Raw genomic sequence first — 22,411 nt, 5'->3', positions numbered from 1 at the left:
CAGAAAGAAGACTGCCTCGGGGGAAGGTAGGGGAGCTGGCTTGTCAGCCATCGCTCCTTCTATTTATGAAGCCCTGTGAGGAGCTACAGGGCTTACAGTGGGCCCGCTGTCTCTTGATTAGCTGGCGATTATATTGATGATGTAATAAAAAAAATTCACTTTGTCTATTAAGTTTCTCCGGGACAATCAGAGAAAGAGCGAGAGAGCACGAGAGAAAGAGAGAGAGAGAGAGAGAGAGAGAGAGAGAGAGAGAGAGAGAGAGAGAGAGAGAGGAGATTAGATAAAAATCAGAGCAAAATGAATAACAGAATAGAGGAGGAAAGTCATGAGTTTTATCCACCATGGTCCTTGCAGAGCTTCTCTCTGGAGGGATTTGGTGTTGCAAGTGCGACACTGGTTTAAATTTATGCTTTAGACCTTTGGCATGGCTGCTGGCCTTGATGAGAGACAAGAATGATGACCCCAGGTCCCTCTGCTGCTCTAGCATGGCAGGCATGACTCCACAGGTACCTCACTGCTCTGAGCCATAGGCCCATGCCACCTAGGGACCTCTATCTGGCAGTGTCTCGTCTCCCTCTGGTGTGGTCTGTGTTGATGTAGACACTTCTTTTCTTATGGCCTGGTCTCTGAAAGGCCTGTTAGGAAGTACATGTCGTGATGACGGTCACACATCAGCGTCCACTAGCCACCAAAGGTACTTCTGCTCAGACGAATCTATCAGATCAACAAGAGGCTAGCCTTGAGACGGGCAGGAAAAGAGGGTCACTTTGGGTGGGTGCCCATTGCCTGAGGGGTCCTGGGCTCTGGTTCGGGGGTCTGAAGCTTAGAGTTTGAAAAATGGGTGGGGCCGGTGTGGAGGAGGTTCTGGGTACCCGTGATTGGTGGCTCCCATATCTCTGTAAGGAACTAAAAGCCCCCAGTCCTTCTGAGGTCTTAGAGTTAGGACTAACCCGGGAGTTTTAAGCTAACTCCAGCTCTGGTCCCTGCTGAAAACTCCTGGGAGTTAAAACACCAGGAACAAGGTCTGCAAGAAGTGGCTTTCTCTCCTCTAAAGAACTGAATCTGAAGGCTCTCACCTCATCTCTTCTCACTGTTCTGAGCTGTTTTCTTTCCTTAAGATGGAAGAGGCCCCTCGATGGTGCCTAGGAGCCCCTGGTATCCCTGTGTAGGACTGATGCTTACACTGAAACAAGTACATCCTGGCACCTGTAAAGATTCTCCCAAATGCGAGACCAGTGTCACCCCAGGAAAATGTCCCCTGCCTTAATCTTTACTGCCTGGCTACTGTCCAGCTACTCTTGCATCAGGGAAGGCATAGAGGAAGCAGGGAGGGCTCAGGAAGCTTCTAGCCTCAGAACCCCTCTGTGTGTGTGACTGGAAAAAGTCATCGAGGTAGACTCTGTGGGCAATCCACAGGCCCGAGCTGGTTATGAGGAGCATGGCCATCGTTTAAACATTCCATGAGTAATTTCTTAGTCCAAGTGGGTTATAGCTGGGACGGCTGAAGGATGCTGCAACCCAACGCAGGTGAGTAAGGGCAATCCTGGCAGGTTTTGTGTATGTCACTGACTTCCTTGAAGCATCGGTACCTCACCAACCTGTCCTTGGCCCACTCTCCCTGAGCAGGCTGATGATGGTTAAGATTTATTCGAAATATGAAATCCCTTTGCCCATCAGCCTGAGAATGAGAGACTTCACTGCAACGGGACCAAAACCAAAACAGAATGGAACAAAACAGAACACTCTGACCTGTCAGCTATGCAGCTCCCTGCTCTGCCTTCTTGCTATTTGCTGCGTTGGGACTTGCTGTCCCCGAAGACCCAGGGATCTGGCAACACCCCAGATACCCTTACCTGAGAGAAACCTCCTCAACTTGAGGAGTTTCCATATTCCTTATCCAAGGCATTTTTCTTGGGCTGCTTTATGTTTATTGGGTTGCCTTTATCATGCCTGTAGTTACTTTATGTAGTGGTGGACATGGGTCCCCACCTTCTGAGGTCAGGGCCTGACATTCAGAGAAACGAACAGGCTTGAGTCTTCCCATCAGAACCAGGGACTTTCCAGCACTAGGGCAGGTCAAACAGGCATCCACCGCACCTTTCTGAAGAAGCTGTCTATGTGCCTTTTGGAGGTGAGTGTGGGGAGGGTCGAGGGCACCCGAGGAACACTGTGGTTGCATCTGTGACACTCCTCCTGCCCTGATGATCTAGGGACAGCCCTCCTCCTGGTTGTCTGGCCTCTGCTGTGACCAGTCCTCCTAAATCACTGGCTCGGCTGAGACAAGGTCAGAACAATTGAAGTTAATGTTTGGTGGAGAAACTTGAGAAACTGAGAAAAGAGCCAAGGCCGGGGAAGAAGCAGGAGGGCAGGGTATCACTGCCACAGGAGAGACAGTCTGCCTCTAGTCCTGTGAGTCTCGCCTGTGTGCTTGGCATAGCTCCTGACTTGAATCTCTGAGGGTCTCTGAAGTGGCAGGGTCTAGGGATGGCCTGCCCTTCAGAAGACCAGTCCCTGCCAGAGTATACTATTATCCATCCATCCATGTAGCAGTTACCTCTCAGTGTAAGCACACACTGAGACACAATCTACTCACCTGCTGCTTTCTCACCCCTCCACCCGGAAAGGGCCCCCGTGAGGGCCTAGCTCAGTTGCCCTGGTCCAGTTTCACCCTTCTTCCCATTACTTATTCCAGGAGATTCCCGAACAAGTCCAACAGAACTGTGGTGGAATCAACTCCAAAATAAATTAAACAGTCTGCTTACTGCAGCAGAGAAGGTGACACTACTGGGCAAGTCTTACTTCTTCAGTAAAAAGATTATTATTATTATTATTTTAAGTTCAGAAAAGAAGCCTTGACCGCAAGCCAGAGGCAGTTCTCTGGCCCTGTGCTTCTGCAGCTCCAGTGAGCCAGACTTCCGGTGCTGCATGGAACCTGGTGGCTGGTGGGTATGCAAATCAATCCCTCAGGCATGCTTCCTGGGTTCAGAATTGAACATGGCATGTGTTGGCTTGATGTGAGCCTTTAGTAGGACTGTTTGGGCATCCTTTTGCAGAAGTTTAGGATGATGGTGGTAGTTTGGATTGGAACCATGTCAGGCTCTAAGTACAGACAAGATTTTGGATCCTCAACACTAGGAGCCACCTCGTCATGTGGGATTAAAAATCAACACTATGCTAAACCAGACTATCACTGTTTAGCTTTGAAAGAAAACTAAGCTCACATAGGCTGAGAAATGATAGTGTTCTGAATTTCCTGGTTATCTTGTGAGTCCTTGTTTGGCTTGTGCCCAGGCCATGACCTGATTTGCCAAGAGAGGAAAATGACCCCAGGATCCTGTCCTGCACTCCTACAGGGAGATGCCATCTCTCACCCTATGATGGGGAGCAGTACAGGCAGTGGGGTCATTAGTAGTTTCTCAGTTCCACGGGGCCTGGGTACCTGGACTTGTAGAATAGAAGGTCGCTCAGTTGTGAGGGGCCATCAGAGGTATGTGAGTTCTTCTTCTCACCGTCAGAGGGCAGGCGACAGCCAGAGGAGACGAGCCCTCCTCCACAATTTGGGAACTCCTCCACCACCTCTCCCTCTGCAAAGAGTCTAAAGCCGGGGGTCAGGATTTGGTCCTTGTCAGTGTTCTCTCTTAGGCTGCTCACACCTGTGACTCGTGGCTGAGAACAGGACAGGCTAAACTCTGGAGCCAGGACCCAGCCTTTTCTCTCACCTTCTGAGAGCACTTTGGGAGCCAGACTCGAACTCGAAGACCTGAGTTAGCTGGAAGGCTGGATTAGAAAACACTAAAGGGGGAACTGCACTGATTTGTCTGCGTGCTGAGTCCTGGCTGGTGAATGGGATGGAGAGCAACATACCACTTGGTGGCTTCCTGTGGGTGGGGAGCAAGTATGCTTGGAATCTGATGTGACTGTCTGCTAGGACCTGAGCACATGTTTCTGTGAGAGAATTACCTTCCGCAATAGACAACTCTCATCACACTCATCATAGACACTTATATCTTGCTATCCTTTCCAATCTGAGGGGTGCCTCTGCTCTTTCCAGTACCTCTCTCAACTGTCATTATTTTGCCCGAGGCTGGGTGTGAAGGCAGGCTCCTTCCAAGCAAGCTTGTTGTCTTTGAGAAGAGAGAAGGAATGAGATGATATTCTTTTGGGTGTTCACTGGTGGAGCACTAACACTGGGGCTCCTCTCCTCTCCTTCTTGTGAACACTTCCAGAGCATCCAAGGACCACCAGGGCTTCCTTGGGCAGGAGAGTTAAAAGTCTGGGCAAAAGTATCCTAAAGGAACACTAAGGTCAAAGAAGCCTGACCTTCTCTTTCATCTCTCACTGCAAGTAAAGGTGAGCCTAAGAGGGAGCTAGTTTTCTAGATTCCAGGACATTCTCACCTTGACATAGATGCATACAGAGAACACCTGAGCCTCTGGTCCCAAGAATGCACTTGGATGACTGGTGCAAGTGCTTTCCCTCCTGGATCCCCAAAAGCTGTGATGTGCACTCAGGCACCACCAGGGCCCAGCTCTTTACGCCGACAGTTGGGACTATGGTTTCAGGTTCTCCCTACTTCCTTGGAGCTAGACCTCTTCAGATAATTATGGAGGAGGAACAAAGATGCTCCTCATACCTCATCCGGTGAGACCAAGCCAAGCCAAGTATTGATTTGATATAAAGATATGGATATGTAGGATGGATAATGGTTAGGGGGATCTAATTTCTTTCTTTTCCTGTCCAGAGAACACCTCTCCTCCACCTCACCCTGCTGGAAAGCAGAGGGCAGAAGACGGAAAGTGTTGTGACCAGTTACACAGGGTTGCCTCCGCTCCCTCTGGACTCATCTCAGAAATTTATGAAGCCTCTGGGAGCAAGGTCTTCTCTCCCACCACACAAGCACTCTTAACATCGTCACCTCCCTGTATATTCTTAGAGCCAGTCAATATGATTAATTTTACATGGGCACAATTTCCTGCTATTGTTGTGAAGTCCTCCTGGCCTCCCCCATCAGCAGCAGCTTGATACTGTTTCTGGTTATATTGGTCAACCAAGATATTGATATTATTAATAATGGATATCTATATGCTAACCTTTGTCCACACAACTGGATCACTCTGGGCTGGCTGTCACATTTCTTTGAAAGGTATTGATAAGCCCATTACAGGAATATACACTCCTCAGTGTGTGCTCTGTATTTCAAGCACTCTGTGCAAATCTGCCTACATTGGATAAGGTGGGGAGGGTGTGAGAGATGATATTTGCAAGAAGACATATATACTTGAAATGTGTGTGTGTGTGTGTGTGTGAGAGAGAGAGAGAGGGGGGGGAGAAAGAGAGAGAGAGAGAGAGAGAGAGAGAGAGAGAGAGAGAGAGAGAGAGAGAGAGAGAGAGAGAGAGAGAGAGAGAGAGAGAGAGAGAGAGAGAGAGAGAGAGAGAGAGAGAGAGAGAAAGAAAGAGAGTCTGTCTTGAACACTGGCACTTTTAGAGCTGATCAAATAGCCAATTAGAGCATTATAGGGAGGTAGCAGAACCAGACAATCCCTACAAACACTCTGTGATGTCGTGTTTGATCTTTGGATGCCTCTTGTCTCCTAGGACTTCGAGAGTAGGTTTGACTTTATAAGGATATTATTAGGCTCATGGCTTGGTCTCTTAATTTACCTGCCATGTGAGAGATGGTGTTCATTGGATCTGCCTGGCAAGAACCAGCCACTGAAAGGAACATCAAAGACTATTCTACAAGCTGGACTTGAGCAGCATGCTTCCTCACTGACTTGGTTTCTTTATCTGTGCATAGGCAATAATAATTTATCTGGCTCTACTTTCTTAAGGCCAGAAACAGGGAGGCTGACTCAGCTCAGCCTCTCAGTGCTCTGCACCAACTCTCCGGTCAGAAGAATGCTTATCAGGCCAGCAGACATTGCTGATCTCTTTCACCTTCTGGAAGGGAATGGATGCTGGATTTCTGTGATTGAAGGCCTGCTTCGTGTGTGTGTGTGTGTGTGTGTGTGTGTGTGTGTGTGTGTGTGTGTGTGCATGTGTGCTTGGATGCTCAGACCTCACTTATGTGTGTCTCTGGGTCTGCTATCAGGCCTACCTTTATGGAGAGGAAGATGTTAGAGGTCATGTCTTTGCCAACTGGCTCTATAGTGGTCCTATCCTGTAGAGGCCCACACATGCCCTTGTAGGGGGTGCCCCTTCACTTGTCCCTGTGCAAGGAAGCTGCTGGCTAGTTAGATAAATCTTCTGGATCTTCAGATACAGCGTATGAATAAACCAGACATGGATTAATTAGGTGTGACTGCATCATTAAATTAGAATAATGAACAAACAGCCACGTATGGCGTTCAAATCTGCCTAAAACGACTCCAAGGGCTGATTTCAACTAAGTCACCTGTCAGTTTGTAGGTCCGGGGCACACTGGAGAGTGAGGTTCCTGTTATATGCTGAGCAGTGGACTCTCTAGGCACCACCTACCCTAAGGTAGGGTTGTCCTTCACTGGGCACCCATCATCCACAACTGGATCCAAGCAGCATGGTTCAGTACAGCATCATTTATGCATGGTTCAGTTGTGCACATTTCTCAGTGTGAAATGCGGCAGAGGCACAGGTGCTCAAGAAATAGGAGGGAGAAAGTAAGAGGTGTGGGAATGGATGGGAAAGGTATTGATTCCATAATATTTATATGGCAGTGTACCATGGCTTGTACCTGTGCTCACACACACACACACACACACACACACACACACACACACACATGCCTCTTTCAGTAGCTATGTTTCCATGACTTCTATTTTTCTTCTACCAACACACACACTCTCCACACAGATTCAAAGGTGAATGAGTCTTAGCTGTATAATTCTAGAAACAGCTGTGGAAACACAGCCCCAAGCCCTCAGCCAACACCACCAATCACACTTCCAGTCCTAAGACAGACAACCGTGTGGAAGAACTGGTTGTTTTTTTAATAACAAAGGGGAAGAAATCAACAGCCATGAGGAAGAGAATAGAAAGCTTGCTGGCTTCACTAGCGGGTGGCAGGGCAGCCTAATGCACACGGGTGGTGGTGGTGAGATCCGTTAAGTGCGTGGAAACCTTTGATCTGTAGCCTTTCTTAACAAAGATAATTAATTAAAGCAGAGTGTATTGCAATAAAGTAGCATCGCGGTCAGTTTGCGCAGGGCTGTCCAGAGCCAGCCTTCCGGAGTCGCTCTCAATTAAACCCTTGTTGCAAGCCAGCTCATTATCAATTTTTTTTACGCTCCTGAGTTTGGTCCCTATTTCTGGTATTCACAGAACTAGGACTACGTTTTTCCTTCACGAGGGCACCCATTTATTTATATTTGCAGACGATCACATAGGTTCTGCTTCTGAGCTGAGCTGCTGGGAATAGCTGTTTTAGAGCCCCAATCAGCTCACACTGGAGAAGAGATACAACAGGGAGAAGAGAAAGCAAATTCAGACCAGGTGAAAGGGGAGAAGCCGTGTGAGTGCATGCTCCTGAAAACATCTACTCTCGAAGGACTCAGAAACCAGAAGGATTTCCTGAGTTGACAGAATTTCTGCCAGAGCCTCTGTCCCTTTCCACTCAACAAGTTCCCAGTGGCCCCTGGACGGATATAGTGCCATAGCCATAGGCTTGCCACAAGCACCTACGTGGACACCGGGTGGGACTCCCATGGGCAACAATCCTGGTTTCTGAGTCAGTCAAGAGTAGGAGACAAGAACTTTGGCTGCTTCTACAGTGGTCATTCTGTCCCAGCCCCTTTAACTCCACCCCTATGCGGTCAGCTGGAGCGTTTGTCTCCTTCTTCAGGCCCCACTTTGGGGCTGAGTAGGCTTCTTTAGCAGGAAGGATGAGGAAAAGGGGGAGAGGAAAGGTAAAGGATGACGAAGGGGCCGTAGCTGAGCCAGGAGGGAAGGGCGATCACTGGTCTACCCTCAGAGGTGATTGGATAGGACAGGATGCTTCCTGCCGTTCTTGGAGAGGCCATGCATTTAAAGGACTTGGCTGGGGGGACGGTGGGTGGCTGGGGAGGGGAGGGGGATGTGTGTGAGAGAAGCAGTAGGTGAGGGGAGAGGAAATGTGCTTCCTTATTATAAAGATCTCAGAAGAAGGGGAATTGGGTGTCTGCCACACCCTGCTTCCATTTAGAGAGACGACAGCACAGTGTTCAGAGGGCCTGTTAGGACCAACAGCTTCTCAAGTGGTGTGTGTGTGTGTGTGTGTGTGTGTGTGTGTGTGTGTGTGTGTGTGTGTGTGTGTAAACATGACAGGAAAGTAGGCCGGGATGCCAGGGGTAGAGTGCGGGGTAGGAAAGCAGTGGGTAGGGAGACTCAGTCCTGCAGAGAGCTGGGCTCTGTGGCTGGCTTCTCAGATCCCAGATTGAAGGTCGTTTCTAAAATGAGTCAATGGGTGAGCAGAAGCAGGCCAGACTTCAAAGAGTGATGGGTGGGGGACGAGGATGGGATTCTCTCTCAAACCTGGGCTTCTGAGTGGAAAAACCAGCCAGATACAAAAGAAACACACCTCCACACTGTAACCTGGGCACTGACAAATCCAAGCCATGAGTTCGGGGTTGGGGAGGGGTATGTGATGACAACAGACCTTCTCTCTAGATTTTTTTCCTTTCTCCATTACCTTTCTGATGTTGTATATAGCCTGCACATCACCTCTATGCTGCTTGTCTCTGCCATCTCCTCCCTTTGCATACATGTGTGTATGTGTGAAACACGCGCGCACACACACACACACACACACACACACACACACACACACACACACACGCCACAGCATCTTCCTCACCCCATTCTCTGGTACTCAGAAGCATGCTGGCTTTCACACCCTCTGGCTGTTCTCTCCACATGTCACTTGGGATTCCCTTCTAAGCTCAGTACCACGGTCACACAGCACAGCCAGCTTCAGCTTCCAGCTGGCATTTGGACCTTATAGTGTGGCTTTTAAAAAGTCTCTGCCTGCACTGTTGGGCCTTACTCACTGTTGTATCTCCCTCTCCTCTACAGCCACCCTGCCCCAAGTCCTTCTCAGGTGAGACCACTCTTGGTCACACTGGAAACTGACTCTCTTCCAGGGACATGGAAGTTGTGAGCTCTGTAGTTTTTTCCCTAAATTTATTTTAGGCAAAGTTCTTTTCTTAACTAATAAAGTGGGGGTCTTGGCTGTCTTCTTAGGCATGTTCTCCTATTATGGTTTACCATCTAGAATGATGAGGGTGGTGACACTAATAATAGTAGTGGTGATGTGATCTTAGAAATGTCCCTAAAACCTGACTCATAAAAACACAAAAACAAAAACTCAAAACTCTGAGAACTTCTCAATGACTGTTCATGGAGCTACAACCTGATTATGCATTTTCTAATTGTTTGCAAGCTATGAATTCATTCAAGAAAATCCCCCGTGTGTGTGTGTGTGTGTGTGTGTGTGTGTGTGTGTGTGTGTGTCTGAGAAGCTACAAACCCGGGCCAACTAGAAGAGGTAGTAGAAGCAGTGATGGGAACTTTAAGGGGATTCTTTCAATGCAACCTGGAATTACCATTACAGACTGGACTGGGGGCACGTGTTAGCATCTCCCTGTTGAATTGCAATGAAATCTAGGCCAGCCCTCTTTTCATATATGTGGAATTCAGTTAACCATTTTTGCACATGGATGAACATTTGTGCATGTGTGCATGCTAATTTGCCTGTGTGCTGATTCACATAACATCAATTTTAAAGACAAATAAAATTATGCTAAGAAAACCTCACCAGTATTTTCACTGAAACAATCATCCCACTAATTTTTTATTTGCTTTTTAAAAGGACACATTGCTATCAGAATTTGGAAGCATTTAAGTGGTTAATGTTGCTTTGACATGCATTTGTCTCCAAATAATTACTACTGCTCCTTTTTTGGTGGTGGCGGTAACATTTTTAGTTTTTTGTTGTTGTTTTCTTATTCTGGATATCCCATTTTTCCTTTCTCTGACAAGGTAAACCTTTCTTTTAGCATTTGGAGATGTGTAGCAAGTCATTCAGCTAGTCTTTTCTCTGGACAAAACTGACTTTTTATCTTTCAAAGTAATTATAAAAAGTTCATCTTCATTGAGCTGACGCACACACTGATACTCAGTTTTGCTGTCTTAGACTCATTTTGAAAATGGAAACTAGATAGTGCCTCACAGTTTTAATTCACCTATAAGCACAGCATGTTTTTTTTAAAAAAAAGCCATTTTGGTTAAAACCAAGAGGTGGAAATTTGATGTTCTGAAAAACGCTTGTGTCTTTAAATGAGAGCATGAAATGTAATTTTATGAAGATGGTTACAAATCACCAACACAGAACCGTAGTCTCCATCTCTCTTCTTTCTTCCACGTACATAACAAGCCAAGGGGCTTCAGATGTTTCCTACCTGGGTGCAGCTGAAATAAGAGGTTGTGCAACTGATAGTGAGGATGTATTAAAATGATGCCCTCCTTGGAAAGGAATCCACAGAAGGTTCTGTAGCCCGGTCCCCACCCTTCTTCTGCATGGAGTATGGTAGTACCGGAGGCTGCTGCTCCTACAGCAGTAGCTCCTGAGTTTGAAGCCTCCTGCCCTGATCCAGGGCTGTCACTAGGGTAGATATTTGGTCATACAGTAGGTACTCAAAGCATAGTAGTTATCCAGGTACAGAGGTGTTCTGACCAGAAAACAAGAGGGAATCTGATGGGGACTTGGCTGTTTAGATTAAAATGCATTGCAGACTCCCAGAACAAGCACACATCAGTGGTGAAGACAGTTTAAACCTTTAGGGACAACCATATGTTTAGATTACATTAATTCATAAATATTATACTAAATACCACTTAAATTAGACTTAAATGATTCCTAAGATAATGCATTATAATATGGCTATCCAGAGAGCACTAGTCTTTATGTATCCCAGTAACTCAGTCTTTGCTGCCTCCTATCTTGCTAGACAGGACCAAAGTTATGAATGGATTTCTGTCTTATTCATGTGTGATGCAGGTGTGTGTGTGTATGTGTGTGGTGTGTGTATGTGTGTGTGTGCGCGCGCACACATGCACGTGAGTGTGTGTACTTATGTCTCTGTTTGCCAGAAGACAAAATGCAGAGAAGTAAAAGAAAAATGAGAAAGGAAAGAAGTAGACTAGTGGGTGACCTGTTCTCTTTTTCAGGGAAGAAAAATTCTACAAAACAGGGCGCAATTGGCCCTCAGCTCATTTCTGCTGCTATCCCGGGAATTGGCCTCTCTCTTGTTTGATCAATACTACAATGTCTTTCTCTTTGGAGTCTGAAAAAACAATCTTTCCAAAAGTGCTTCGAATTGAGGAGAAGAGAAGGTTCTAGTTAGTGGGAGTTTGCATTGCAGTGGGCTTTCTTCTGTGAGTATTGTTTCTTTGAATTTTGATTTGGCCTCTTTTCTTTTTTTTTCTCTCTGCCTACCACACTGGTCCCCTTCCCACCAATTGCTTGCTGGTCTCTAGGGGGTAAATTTACCTTTACGGTAATTATCCCACTCCACAGCTGCTATTTGCTGCCTCCCAGTCAAACAGTCTTTTCTGGATATGGGGGGTGGGGATGATCCATAACTCCCACCCACTCCCTCCTCCATGGACTCCCAATTTGACTGGAGTAATTGCCTTTTAAGGTGCACTCTACGAATGGCAGGTATTCCGTTAACCCTTGGAACTCCTCCCCTTTTTAGTTACCTGAAATGGCAGGTGGCCAAGAAATGGATACCCACCTGAAACCTCATGCATAGCCTTAGGTTTTACTGATTTTTAGGAACCAGTATTGTACACATGCCACACACACTGGAGGCCAGTGTCTCGTAAGGTCTCTCTGTTATATCTCATTGTAATTCATTAGAAGTTAAACACTCAATAAAGGGGGGGAGCAAGAACCACAGATATGCCCTGAAACCAGGCTTAACAAAGGCACAGTTCCATCCTGAGCTTCACGTTGTCAGTTTAGAGATTGGGAAGATGTAGAAGCCAAATGCAGCATTCATTTTTCAAGCCTCATCATGCTTTTTCACTTAAGAGTAATTAATCACCAATGGCAAGCAAGTAATTTTTTAAAGGTGGCCAGAGGCTTATTTTTTTTAAATTAGGATTAGCTAATAAATCAGACTGCATCAGTGAAGTAGGAGTTCAAACTATACCAGTACTGAATAAACCAGCCCTAAGAAATGCTTGTTTTTATTCAGCTCTCCTGGAGCTTCTCAGTACTGTCAGGGAGATGGTGGCCCAACCCTGACTCTGAAAACCAGAAGGATAGAGAAGCAGGAACTTTCATAGATACCCAAATTATGAGAGGCCAGGGGAAATAATGAGGCTGTCAGTATGCCAGAGCTAGCAGTCCTGCCTGTCACAGGCTGAGCCAGTTTGCAAGAAGAATTATTTGGGAAATGAAGTTTTGCCTGTTCTATGAATCCTGTATAAACATGTAGAATATATATGGTGTGGTCTGGTGTGGTGGTGGAGGTGATGGTGGTGGTGGTGGTGGTGTGTGTGTGTTAAACCTTATGTAGCTTTCTGGTGCAAATGATAGAAATTCTTTACTATAGTGTAAGAGAGTTCAAATTACACTAGAAACAAAGTGGTGGTATCAGCAAGGGATTGCTGAGAAGAAACATGGAATAATGTTAAAGTTTATCTGAACTGGAAATAGAGGAGCAATAATGTGCTCCAATACAGAACCCATAGAACATTTAGCTCCTCACAACTGTCTTTTGCCTCTAGTGGGTTCTGATTTTTTTTTTTGAACTTTGAAATATTAAATTACTACGAGAACCAAATGTTAAGATGGGCAGCCTCCATCCTCCATGCTGTTAAATTCTATTATTACTATTTTTAAAACCGAGGACCTATTAGAATGACAAAGGTTTAATACAAACCTTGATTAGCTTCTAGGGAGCTTGATTGGAATGGGAAAAACTACAAAGACATGGTTCCTCCAGAGGGAGGGGAAAAGAAAGTATTCCTTTTTCCAAATATTATTTTGAAGACTGCCTTCCCCTTCTTCTTCCTAATATCTCTTCTGAACAGACATTTTCTCCATATTGGATAAAGGTTGATTTCTATCTCCATGACAGCCCCCACCTTCACCCCACCCCAGAAAATCTAGTATATTTCCATTCTGCTGTGGGTTTTTTTTTTTTGTGTGTGTGTGTGCAACTCAAGATGCCATTAACTTTAAGATTTACTCCTCAGCATGCAAGCTGGAAGACGCTAAAACCAATAAAAACTGCTCTCTGGGACTCTAACTAGGAAGACTTGGGAGCTCTGTTCAGTATTCTCGTGAAGGGAGGGCTGGGGAATGAGGGTGGTGTGGTAGTGAAAACCTTCTGCTGCTTAGAGAGCCACTCAGCTCTGCACTCTACACCTAATGTGACAGAGGATCAGCTATGCTCATAGCCCATTTGTGGCCAAAGATGAGGCTGCTCTCTGTGTGGGGGGGTGGGTGTACGTGTGTGTTTTCATCTTCAAAACCACCAGCTCTAACAGAGCATCTTCTGTGGCTCTCCACACTACTGTTTATTAAAAACGGAACATCCATACATCCCTACAACTTCCTTAGCCTCATACTCCGTCCCTGTCTGGCCATCAATCTCTCTCAGAAAGCATTTAACTTGCCCACACAGCTCCAGCACCGATTAATCCCTGGTGCACATCCTATACATTACTGTTAGGGAGCGGAGCACTGGGCTAATTTCGTCACCCACCAGCCACCCACACACATTCTACAACTGAACTCATTTGGGGGCTCTGCCTTAAAGATAATAAAACAAGGAGAAAACAGGCAGGCTGCAGACAACCCCATGACCACTTTCCTAAAAGTTGTTAGGTTTTAATTCCTTGATTATTCTGTCTCCATCTTCCCCAGGCACTCACTAGCAGTGATTGCTTCTAGGGAGAAATAATGTAGTGTAAAGCTCTCTGTATGGTGAGTTTGGGATAAATTAAGGTTTACCTTTCAAGACGTAGCTTTTACATGCATATTTTCTTTCCCAGATCCTAGCCTCACTGGGGATGGGGATTGTTCAGGTTTCCTAGACCCCTCACTCCACCCAGGGGGATGCCTCTTTGCTTGTTAATTCTTGCGTTGGATTTTTACCAATCCTTCCCAATACTGAAACCAGCCCCTTCACACCAGTCACACCACAACCAGACTACTGAGGCACACATCTCGCTAGGGAGAGTTTACTGTTAGATTGATAGCTAAATAAAAATTTCTCTTTGAATTCTTTACCCCTCTCCCCTTTAGACGGCTGCACTCCTGCTCTTCTGGCCCATGCAGAGGAGGAGAGCAATTCCTGTAGTGCTTTCAGCACCACGGCGATGGACAGCACCCCAGATCCCGGGCCAGCTGAGCGCCCGCCAGTCCGCTCAGTTTACTGAGCTTGCTTGGAGCAGCTGTCCCCATCCCAATCTTTCAAGTCCCCAGATCCAAAAACCCCAGCCCCATTTGTCCCCCATCCTTCTTTCTTTTCATCTCCTGTCCCCGCAGCCTCTCTACAGCACCGCTTCCATCGGCTGTTCGCCCCAAGCCCAGCCTTGTCCCGGCGAACATCTCCCCACACACCCCAGCTGGGTCTCCGCTGCGGGAGCGCCTCCCTCTTCGGCGCCCGCCGGCGGCTCGCTTTCGCCCCGTCTCCCGCTTGCCAGTAGCTGGCCGGCCAGTCTGCAGCCCGCCCCGCTCCAGCTCCCCAGCAAAGTTGGGAGGGAAAGGTGCTCTCACCTTTGTGCATGCCTGTGAACCTGTCCTTCAGAACCGTAAGCTCGTAGATCTTGCCGAACTCCTCGAAGAGGGGCTTGAGGTCCTTCTCATCCAGGTTTCGGGGGATCTGCCCAATGAACAGCTTGATGGCATCGTGGTCCTTCATGGGAATGGTCGACGGGTTCCCCGGGCTGTGGCTTAATCCGTTCATATGCCCGGCGCTGCCCGGGCTGCTGCCGAGCCCGTTGGTACTGAGGCTCGCGTTGTCAGCCTGTCCGTTTGCTAACGTGGCCATCTTTATATACATAGAGAAAAATCTTTCCTTTTATTCTTTCTCGCTCGCACTCTCTCGCTCCTCTCCCTCACTCGCTCGCTCGCGCTCACACACGCACACGCACACACACGCACACACACTCACACACACACTCACACACACGCACACACACTCACACACACACTCACACACACACTCGGGTTCTCTCCCCTCGGTTTCCTAGACCTCGCTCTGCTCTGGGCTCTCGTTCTATGCTTCTCTCTCTCTCTCTCTCTCTCTCTCTCTCTCTCTCTCTCTCTCTCTCTCTCTCTCTCTTCTCTCTCTCTTCTCTCTCTCTTCTCTCTTCTCTCTTCTCTCTTCTCTCTCTCTCTCTCTCTCTCTCTCTCTCTCTCTCTCTCTCTCTCTCTCCTCTCTCCTCTCTCTCTAGGTCTGATGTGATTTTTTTCTTCTTCTTTTTCTTTTCTTTCTTTCTTTCTTTCTTTTTTTTTTTTTACATTGAACAGACAGGATCTCTGTCCTTTCGGTTTAAACAGGCTGGACCGGTTCAAGTTCCCTGCCAGACCAGGGGTGGGGGCGGCGAGGGTGCGCGGTAGGAGGAGGGGAGCGCGGAGGCCGAGAGTGGGCGCACTGGGGGGCGCACGGCAGCAGGCGGCGGCCGGGGGCAGGGCGGCCGGGGCGGCGCCGGCCTCGCGCGCCTCCCCCGTCGGCGGCCCCGCGGAGAGGCGGTGGTACAGTCCGAGACGTCCCCCGGCTATAAATAGCGCTAGGCGCATGGCTCTTTGGGAGGCGCTGAGATTCCGGGCCCCGCAGCCGCGGGCAGCGGGTGCCTGTTAGCCACCGGGGCTCCCGGTCTCTTCTCTTTGCCTTTTGGGGGTTATTTTTTGTAATAGCAGCAGGTGCAACCTTTTGTATTTTCAAAGCATTGATTTTCATTTTCGTGTGGGTAGGTAGGGGGGCGTTATCCACTTAGCGGCGCTCTGTTAGGGCGACAGGCGGGCTAAGCGAAGGCAGGGACGGCGGGCGGGGCGGCGGCGCAGGCGGCGGCGGAGGTGGAATGGGCGCTTTTCTCTCCCATCTGGCTTTATTTATTTATTTATTTATTTATTTATTTATTTATTTATTTAGACTAGAGAAAGCCAGCCAGCTTGGACGGAGTCCGCCCAGAGATCTGAGTGTGAATTGATCAGTGTCCAGCGGAAAAATAAAAGCTACATAAATATATATTATGTGGATAAATCTATAGCCAGGAGCTCTAGCGCGCGCTTTCTGTTTCTGTCTCCGCTTTTCTCCTTCTCTCATTCCAAAACCTGCCAGAGCAATGCCCCAATCTCTCCTTCCTATTCTGCACCCGCCGACACCGGATTCACCTGGAAGGATGGGGCTAGGAGAGCAGCCGGGGCTCGCCAGAGGCTCAGGGAATAGAATTCGGCTTGCTTTCTCCGCCCCAGCCTTCTGAGAAGGCGGGAGGGAATGTTTCAATCCCGGACGACTTTTCCCCGTCCCGACAGCGGCAGCCAGAGCGGCCGGTGGCTTGAGGGAGGAAGGTAGGAGCCCGGTCTCTCTTGGCCGGCTCTCCAGCAGCGGACGAGGAAGGAACTGGGCGCTGTGGCGGGATAGGCAGTTCGGAGGAGACGCTTGGTATTTGCTCTCGTTTTGTTTTACTATGTAAAATTGAAATATTCTTTTCTTAACCCAATGTAAAAGAAATGATACCCCCCTCCCCATTCGCCAACCCATAAGCAGCCGGAGGTAGACTTGCTCGGCGGCTTGTGCTGCCCTGCACCACCCCATCCAGAGGTGCGAAGCTGGGAGTCTCGAGCGCCGAGGCTGGCCGCCCTGATCGCATAGCGCGGGACTCCCGCCTGGCCCGCCCGGCTGGAGCCTCAGCTGTGCGCGAGAGGGAGTGGCAGGCGCAAGAGCTGTCCCGCCTCTGGGGGCGAATAGTGGTAGTGAACTTGGCCGGGCAGCCCATTTTCATTCTCAGCATGTTTACCTGCACACCCATCCTCTCCTACGTTTGCTTTTCTCGGCTTCAGAAACGCGGCCAATTAAAATAACGCGCCCATTCTCCTTCAGGCTGCAGGGCCAGACCTGGGAGGGCTGGTGGAGCTGCTGGCCTAACCCTCGCCCCCACCCCCTATACACCCAGAGCCCCCCCCCCCCCCACCGCTGGCCACTTTCCGGTTTTCAGGGTTTTCTGTTCTTAACCCTGAATTACATTACTAGACATTGTGCTTAAATTTTAATTTAAAGAAGCGCAACCCTAACAGCCTGAAAAACCCGGCCAACCGTTTGGTACAACCAGAAGGCTGTACACTCTGGAGGCAGATGTGGCCAGAAGCCCAGAGAGTCTCAGCTCTGAAGTTGACAGTCCCAGGCCTAAGCTGGCTCCAGACCCTCCTTCCTGAGGTGGGGTCTGACCCAAAGAGCAAGAACAATTCTGAGAACAGCAGAGCTTTGTTCATTTTAAAATTTCCTGTCTTTGCTTTTTGGAGCTGTGTGTGATTTTCCTAGGCTTCTATTATCCCATCTAGGTACTAGTGTAAGAATCTCTGAAGTTGGTGGAATGGAACAAAACCTCATCCGCAGAGGAGAGATCTACTGTGGCTGTATGTTTTGTGTGCCTCTGGTAGCCATAATAAGGTGGGCATGGCACTGGTAAGCAAGCTGTAGTGTTTGTTAGTGTGTGACAGGTATGTGCAAATGTCTTATTAGTACTGTGTGCTGTGCACTGTTTGTGCACATCTCTCTCTCTCTCTCTCTCTCTCTCTCTCTCTCTCTCTCTCTTCCTCTCTCTCTCTCTCTGCCAGGATACCCCAAGATACATAAGCAGAAGATAACAGCTATTCAAGTTCACTATCCAACAGCATCTTGTAGGTTCTTAGGATCTCATTGTGCGGTGGGCTATGGTTTTTTTTTTTTTTTTTTTTTTTTTTTGGTCATAACAGGAGGGCTAATGAAAATAATTCCTACGTGAGGTTCCCTTCCCATCCTGTAAAAGCAAAGCCTTGAGGATTAGAAGCTGGGGAGTGAAAGCTGGGACTGTTCAGGCAAGGCCCCCCCCCCTCCCCGGAACAGTCACCGCCTTCTTCCCCACATACCACAAGTGTTCAGTTATTCCTGCCATTATTATTAATCACAGGCGCTGTGCAAATCAAAGCAATAGCATCTTGGCAGGAGTGAGTGAAAGAATTGGGGGTGTTAATGAAGGGGGTCCCCTGGATGGTTCAGATTACCAGGCGCAGTCCCTCATGCTTCCTGCAGGACTGCGCCTCTGGCTTGTGCCTCTTTCACGTGCTTACCCAAGGCTGGGAAGGATGCCTTCCTACTGAGGTGAGCTTCTGCTCTCTCCCGTAGTCCATCTCATGAGAGTAGCACTGTTTGGATTTGGTCTTAGCCCTTCGGTGGGAAAGCCTAGGTCATGTGTGGTGAGTTACTCTAGGTCCGATCCCCTCAGAAACATCCTGGAGGCCAGGTCCCCTCATGTGTAAACAGCAGCAGAAGCAGATTCTGGCAAAGCACAGCGGCGGTCTTAGAAGCACCAAGCCGCAGCAGCTCTTCTGCTTTCAGTTGCTGGCCACAGCAGAGTGTTGGGGTTATAAAAATTCAGACAGGTGTCTCAAAAGAATGAATAGAAGAGCAAGGCCCCCGGGGGAAATGTATGGCATATGATTAAATTGGCTCATCGGCATCCTTGTCCTTGATATTTTAAAAAGAGTTAAGGGTCCCCCCCCCACAAACCTCAGATCATCAGAGAGAAATGTAATTAGGGAAAGATGGGAGCAAAGTATTATTCACGGTGACATTTAACTAGATTTAAAACTTTTTCTCCAACTGCCACTTCATGGCCACAATTATTCCATCCCCAAATGGAAGGGGGGACTTGGGGACGGGGGTGGGGGGGGGAACTGGCTTTTATTTTCTTTCTAGTTCTGGAGTGAAAGATTTGTTGCTGATTCATCTCTGGGGGTGTCAGGGTGCCCTGTGGTGGCGAAGGTGCTTGAGGGCAGATAGATCACTTATCTCTGCTCCTCCTCTTTGTTTTTAAGGGGAGTTAATACTGTCCCCAGGTACCACTTCCCTTCTTCTAGCCACCCACCATTCCCTTACCTCTGGTACCATATAAGGCCATACATTCATTGGCTCTTCTGCCTGTAGCTTCTCTTTCTATTTGGTCAGAGAGCAGGAGTGTGGTCCCCTTTCATCTTTGTCACCCCCCTCACACAGTGATGCTCACATAGAGGTAGTCATGACAGCACTTCATGATAAATTTAACAGAGTTCGTTCCTCAGCTCCCTCAGAATATAGGGCTACAGGCCCAGGTCCAACATCTGGGGGAAGGATTCAGGGTTACATATGAGAATACACACAAGAGCAAAGCCTCCCGAATCGGCCTGGCTTAGCTTGGAGGTATCACCACTCAGCCATCCTTGCATTCATCCAGCCCTCCTGATCTCTCACTGGAATTGTTGGAGAAAGGAAAAGTCTGCAAAGAACTCACTGTCTAGTTAGAGAGCAAAGTCGCACCAAGTGAAAAGCCCCAGAACAGCAAACTGTAACAGATGGTTAAATGTCTTCCAGGCTTGAGGATTTCTACAAGGAGGAAATAGAAAACAGAAAGCATGAAAGTTGAGGTTGAGAAGTAGGGGTGAACTAACTGTGAGGTGAATAATGACTTTGGGGAGAGAGGGGTGCCTGCAAAGCAGGATGCGAGAGTGCTCTACTGCAGGGGGCCGAACAGTGGCCTGGGCTTAGACCACAAGGAAAGAAGCAGTCGATTCTTAAGGTCACATGGGGACCACACTGAAAACAGCTGATCTCTACATTGGCTTTCCCAAGTAAGAGACTAGATCTCCGATTGCATGTCTTGGTGGTGACTGCTCTGCTTAGGCCTGCAGAGGGCAGAGAGCACAGGCTGAACACATCATCTCGCTTTCTTAAGTGTTGCTTGGGCAGAGACTGACTCAAGAGACAAATGACTGTCCAAATGTAGAGTGCACACAGAGTCAGAAGAATTCTCGAAGAGGGTGGAGCTGTGCAGACAGTGGCATCCAGGGAAGACTTTCTGGAGAAGAGAGCCCTCATCTGGTCCTAGGGACAGACAACTAACAGCCAGGGCTGAGGCAGAGGTTGCAGTGATGCAGCTCAGGAGTAAACAGTCAGCTGTGGTATTTCTTGTAACAAGAGGAGGCTCCCAGGAGCTCCCATAGATAAAGGGCGAGAAAGCAGGGTAGGACTTGGAGGGCTCAGCCTTTTGTGAATAGGGCCACAAGCTCAGAGCTTCTGTGTCCTTAATTTGGGACGGCTTTGCCATATAAAACCCAGTGAAGAGAGAGAGAGAGAGAGAGAGAGAGAGAGAGAGAGAGAGAGAGAGAGAGAGAGAGAGAGAACAAAAAACAGTTCTTGCCACCTCTGTTAATTTTAGCAATAGCTTGTCACCACTGAAAGACCTTCTTGTCCTGTTCTGAGTCCACAGAAAAATCTAGCTGGGAACCAAATTTATTAGAGGGAAGGAGATGATAGGAGGATGGAAGCTGTGTCTTTGAGAAACCCAAGGGCTCCTTAGAGGGATAGAACATCACCAGGGCACTAACTAGGACCAGGACTTGTAGAGAAGGGTCCTCTATGCTGTTTTCCTTGCTAAGTCTGAAGGACATGCTTCCTTGGTCCCTAGCTGTATTCACTGACAAGCTATGCCTTGTGTCCTTGGTCAACTCCTGTTCTAGGCTTTTATCCCAATCCCTCAGTTTTGTTGAGGACAGGCTGCCAATGAAAGAACAGCATGAGAACAAAGGGATTTCAAGTCTAGGCTGGGGACATGCTGGGCAGTGTGCCCACAGCATCAGATGGAGCAGAAGGTTATCACTTTCTTGGACTTTAGTGGTCCTTCCTATAAAATAAAATCAAGAACCCTTTCTCTACCTTCCTTCCCTTCCTCCTCTCCTATCCAAGAGAAAGTGATATGTCAATGAGGTTGACTCATGGTTTTCATGTAAAAATTTATCATTAAAACCAGAAAGTGGGGAGCGAGATATAAACAGGACATGGAAAGAAGAATGTAGACTTTATGATATCCATTGCAGGGTACTAAGGAGCTAGGAACTAGCTGATTGTCTCCAGAAAAATATGGGTATCTTTTGAAAGAGGACTGTGATCAGAACCACAGAAGTAGATGTCTTCTTTAGCCAGCTTTAAGTCCTGCCTTTCCCACTTATTAGCTGCATGATGTTGGGGGAAGTTATTTAATGTCCTTGTGGCTCAGTTTTCCATATTTGTAAAACCAGCAGAGAAATAGTCTGGCCCATAGAGTCATTGTGAAGATTAAATGAGTAAGTGCAGGTAAAGTGTTCCGATCAATGTCTGGACAGCCAATATTATTGGAGCATCACTAACAGGCCACTGGGGGCTGAGGGAATGTTCGAGCCCCTCCCAACTACTCCTGCAGGGCAACAGGGTTGAGTCTTAGAACTGGGTTTCCAGTCTCCAGGTGGATGTGTGGGTGTGCTTACACACTGCACTCTAATTTCCCTATATACTCCTTGGGGATGGAAATATTCAGGCAGCACAAAGCTGTATCACAGATTCAGTCTTCTGGGGTCCAGGCCGGTGTACCTGCAGCTAGCACTCTGGCCTCATCTTCTTACCTGAGAGGTGTTACAGAAGTCTTTTTTAATTGTGATGTTTTACTAATTAGTTTTTAATTATGTTAATTTATTGTACATGAGCCCTGAGGTTTGCAGACACTAGATCACTCGGAAACTGGAATAGCACGTTGCATTTGTCACACAAGATGCTTTAGATACATGTCACTTTAGCATGGTTATGCTTTCTCTAACACTCTTGAACCCACAAGTCCTACCTGGGCTTTCTCATCCTAACTTTCCCCAAAGCCACAAGGCTCCTGCCGGACATAGCCCGCCATATGCACGTCATAAGCTGCAAATGTCATGCAGATTACAGGCCAAACACCCTTGATAGAGCTTATCAAAGAGCCTCCATATAGTCATGTGGTCTGGAAAGGAACAGCAAATGTTGAGGATGAGGACGACATATACACGCACCGTCAGGGGCATGGGGCCATAGACAGAGGCAGACTTGTGTGCTGAATTGTGTGTGTATGTGTGTGGTTGAGCATGCAAGTTTTGCAGCAAGGCCTTTGGGATTTGGACATCATGACCATGAGCTTATTATCTAAAGAAAACACAGAAAAATATAATCACTGGCACAGGACCAGAGAAGGTGTCAGGAGTTTAGGAAGGACAGACACAAAAGGGAAGTCACTCCTCCCCCCACACATGCGTATAAGGGCCATCTTAACAGAGTTTATCTTTTCTGGATCATTTCCACTGTCAAAAAATAAGGGTCTGCTGCTATTAGGCATATTTAAAAGAAGAAACCACAGTTTTAAGGGA

The 22,411-nt window shown here is 47.8% G+C and overlaps 2 protein-coding genes across 44 annotated transcripts in view; one reads left to right on the top strand and one right to left on the bottom strand.

The window, feature by feature from the left end:
* Positions 1-15,599, bottom strand: part of CELF4 (CUGBP Elav-like family member 4) — a 280,175-nt gene extending 264,576 nt beyond the window's left edge. For 4 of the 41 annotated variants that reach the window (XM_084778835.1, XM_084778847.1, XM_084778842.1 and 1 more), the window contains exon 1: positions 14,747-15,575. In XM_084778835.1, coding sequence (XP_084634961.1) covers positions 14,747-15,032 — 286 coding nt within the window. In that variant the 5' untranslated portion in view covers positions 15,033-15,575. Of the gene's footprint in view, positions 1-14,746 lie in introns of all 41 variants that reach the window. The other 37 variants (XM_084778851.1, XM_084778862.1, XM_084778831.1 and 34 more) reach the window with 22 other exon arrangements.
* Positions 15,600-15,826: 227 nt separating this feature from the next.
* LOC311596594 (uncharacterized protein) overlaps positions 15,827-22,411 on the top strand; it is a 167,015-nt gene continuing 160,430 nt past the window's right edge. For all 3 annotated transcript variants that reach the window (XM_084780202.1, XM_084780203.1, XM_084780201.1), the window contains exons 1-3: positions 15,827-15,942; positions 16,125-16,637; positions 17,534-17,642. In XM_084780202.1, the coding sequence (XP_084636328.1) occupies positions 17,566-17,642 (77 nt within the window). In that variant the 5' untranslated portion in view covers positions 15,827-15,942; positions 16,125-16,637; positions 17,534-17,565. The remainder of the gene's footprint in view (positions 15,943-16,124; positions 16,638-17,533; positions 17,643-22,411) is intronic.

Source organism: Acomys minous (assembly GCF_964271855.1).
Source record: "Acomys minous genome assembly, chromosome: 4".
Classification (NCBI taxonomy): Eukaryota; Metazoa; Chordata; class Mammalia; order Rodentia; family Muridae; genus Acomys; species Acomys minous.
The sequence above is the reverse complement of the archived record's forward strand: the minus strand, read 5'-3'. Positions and strand labels throughout refer to the sequence as shown.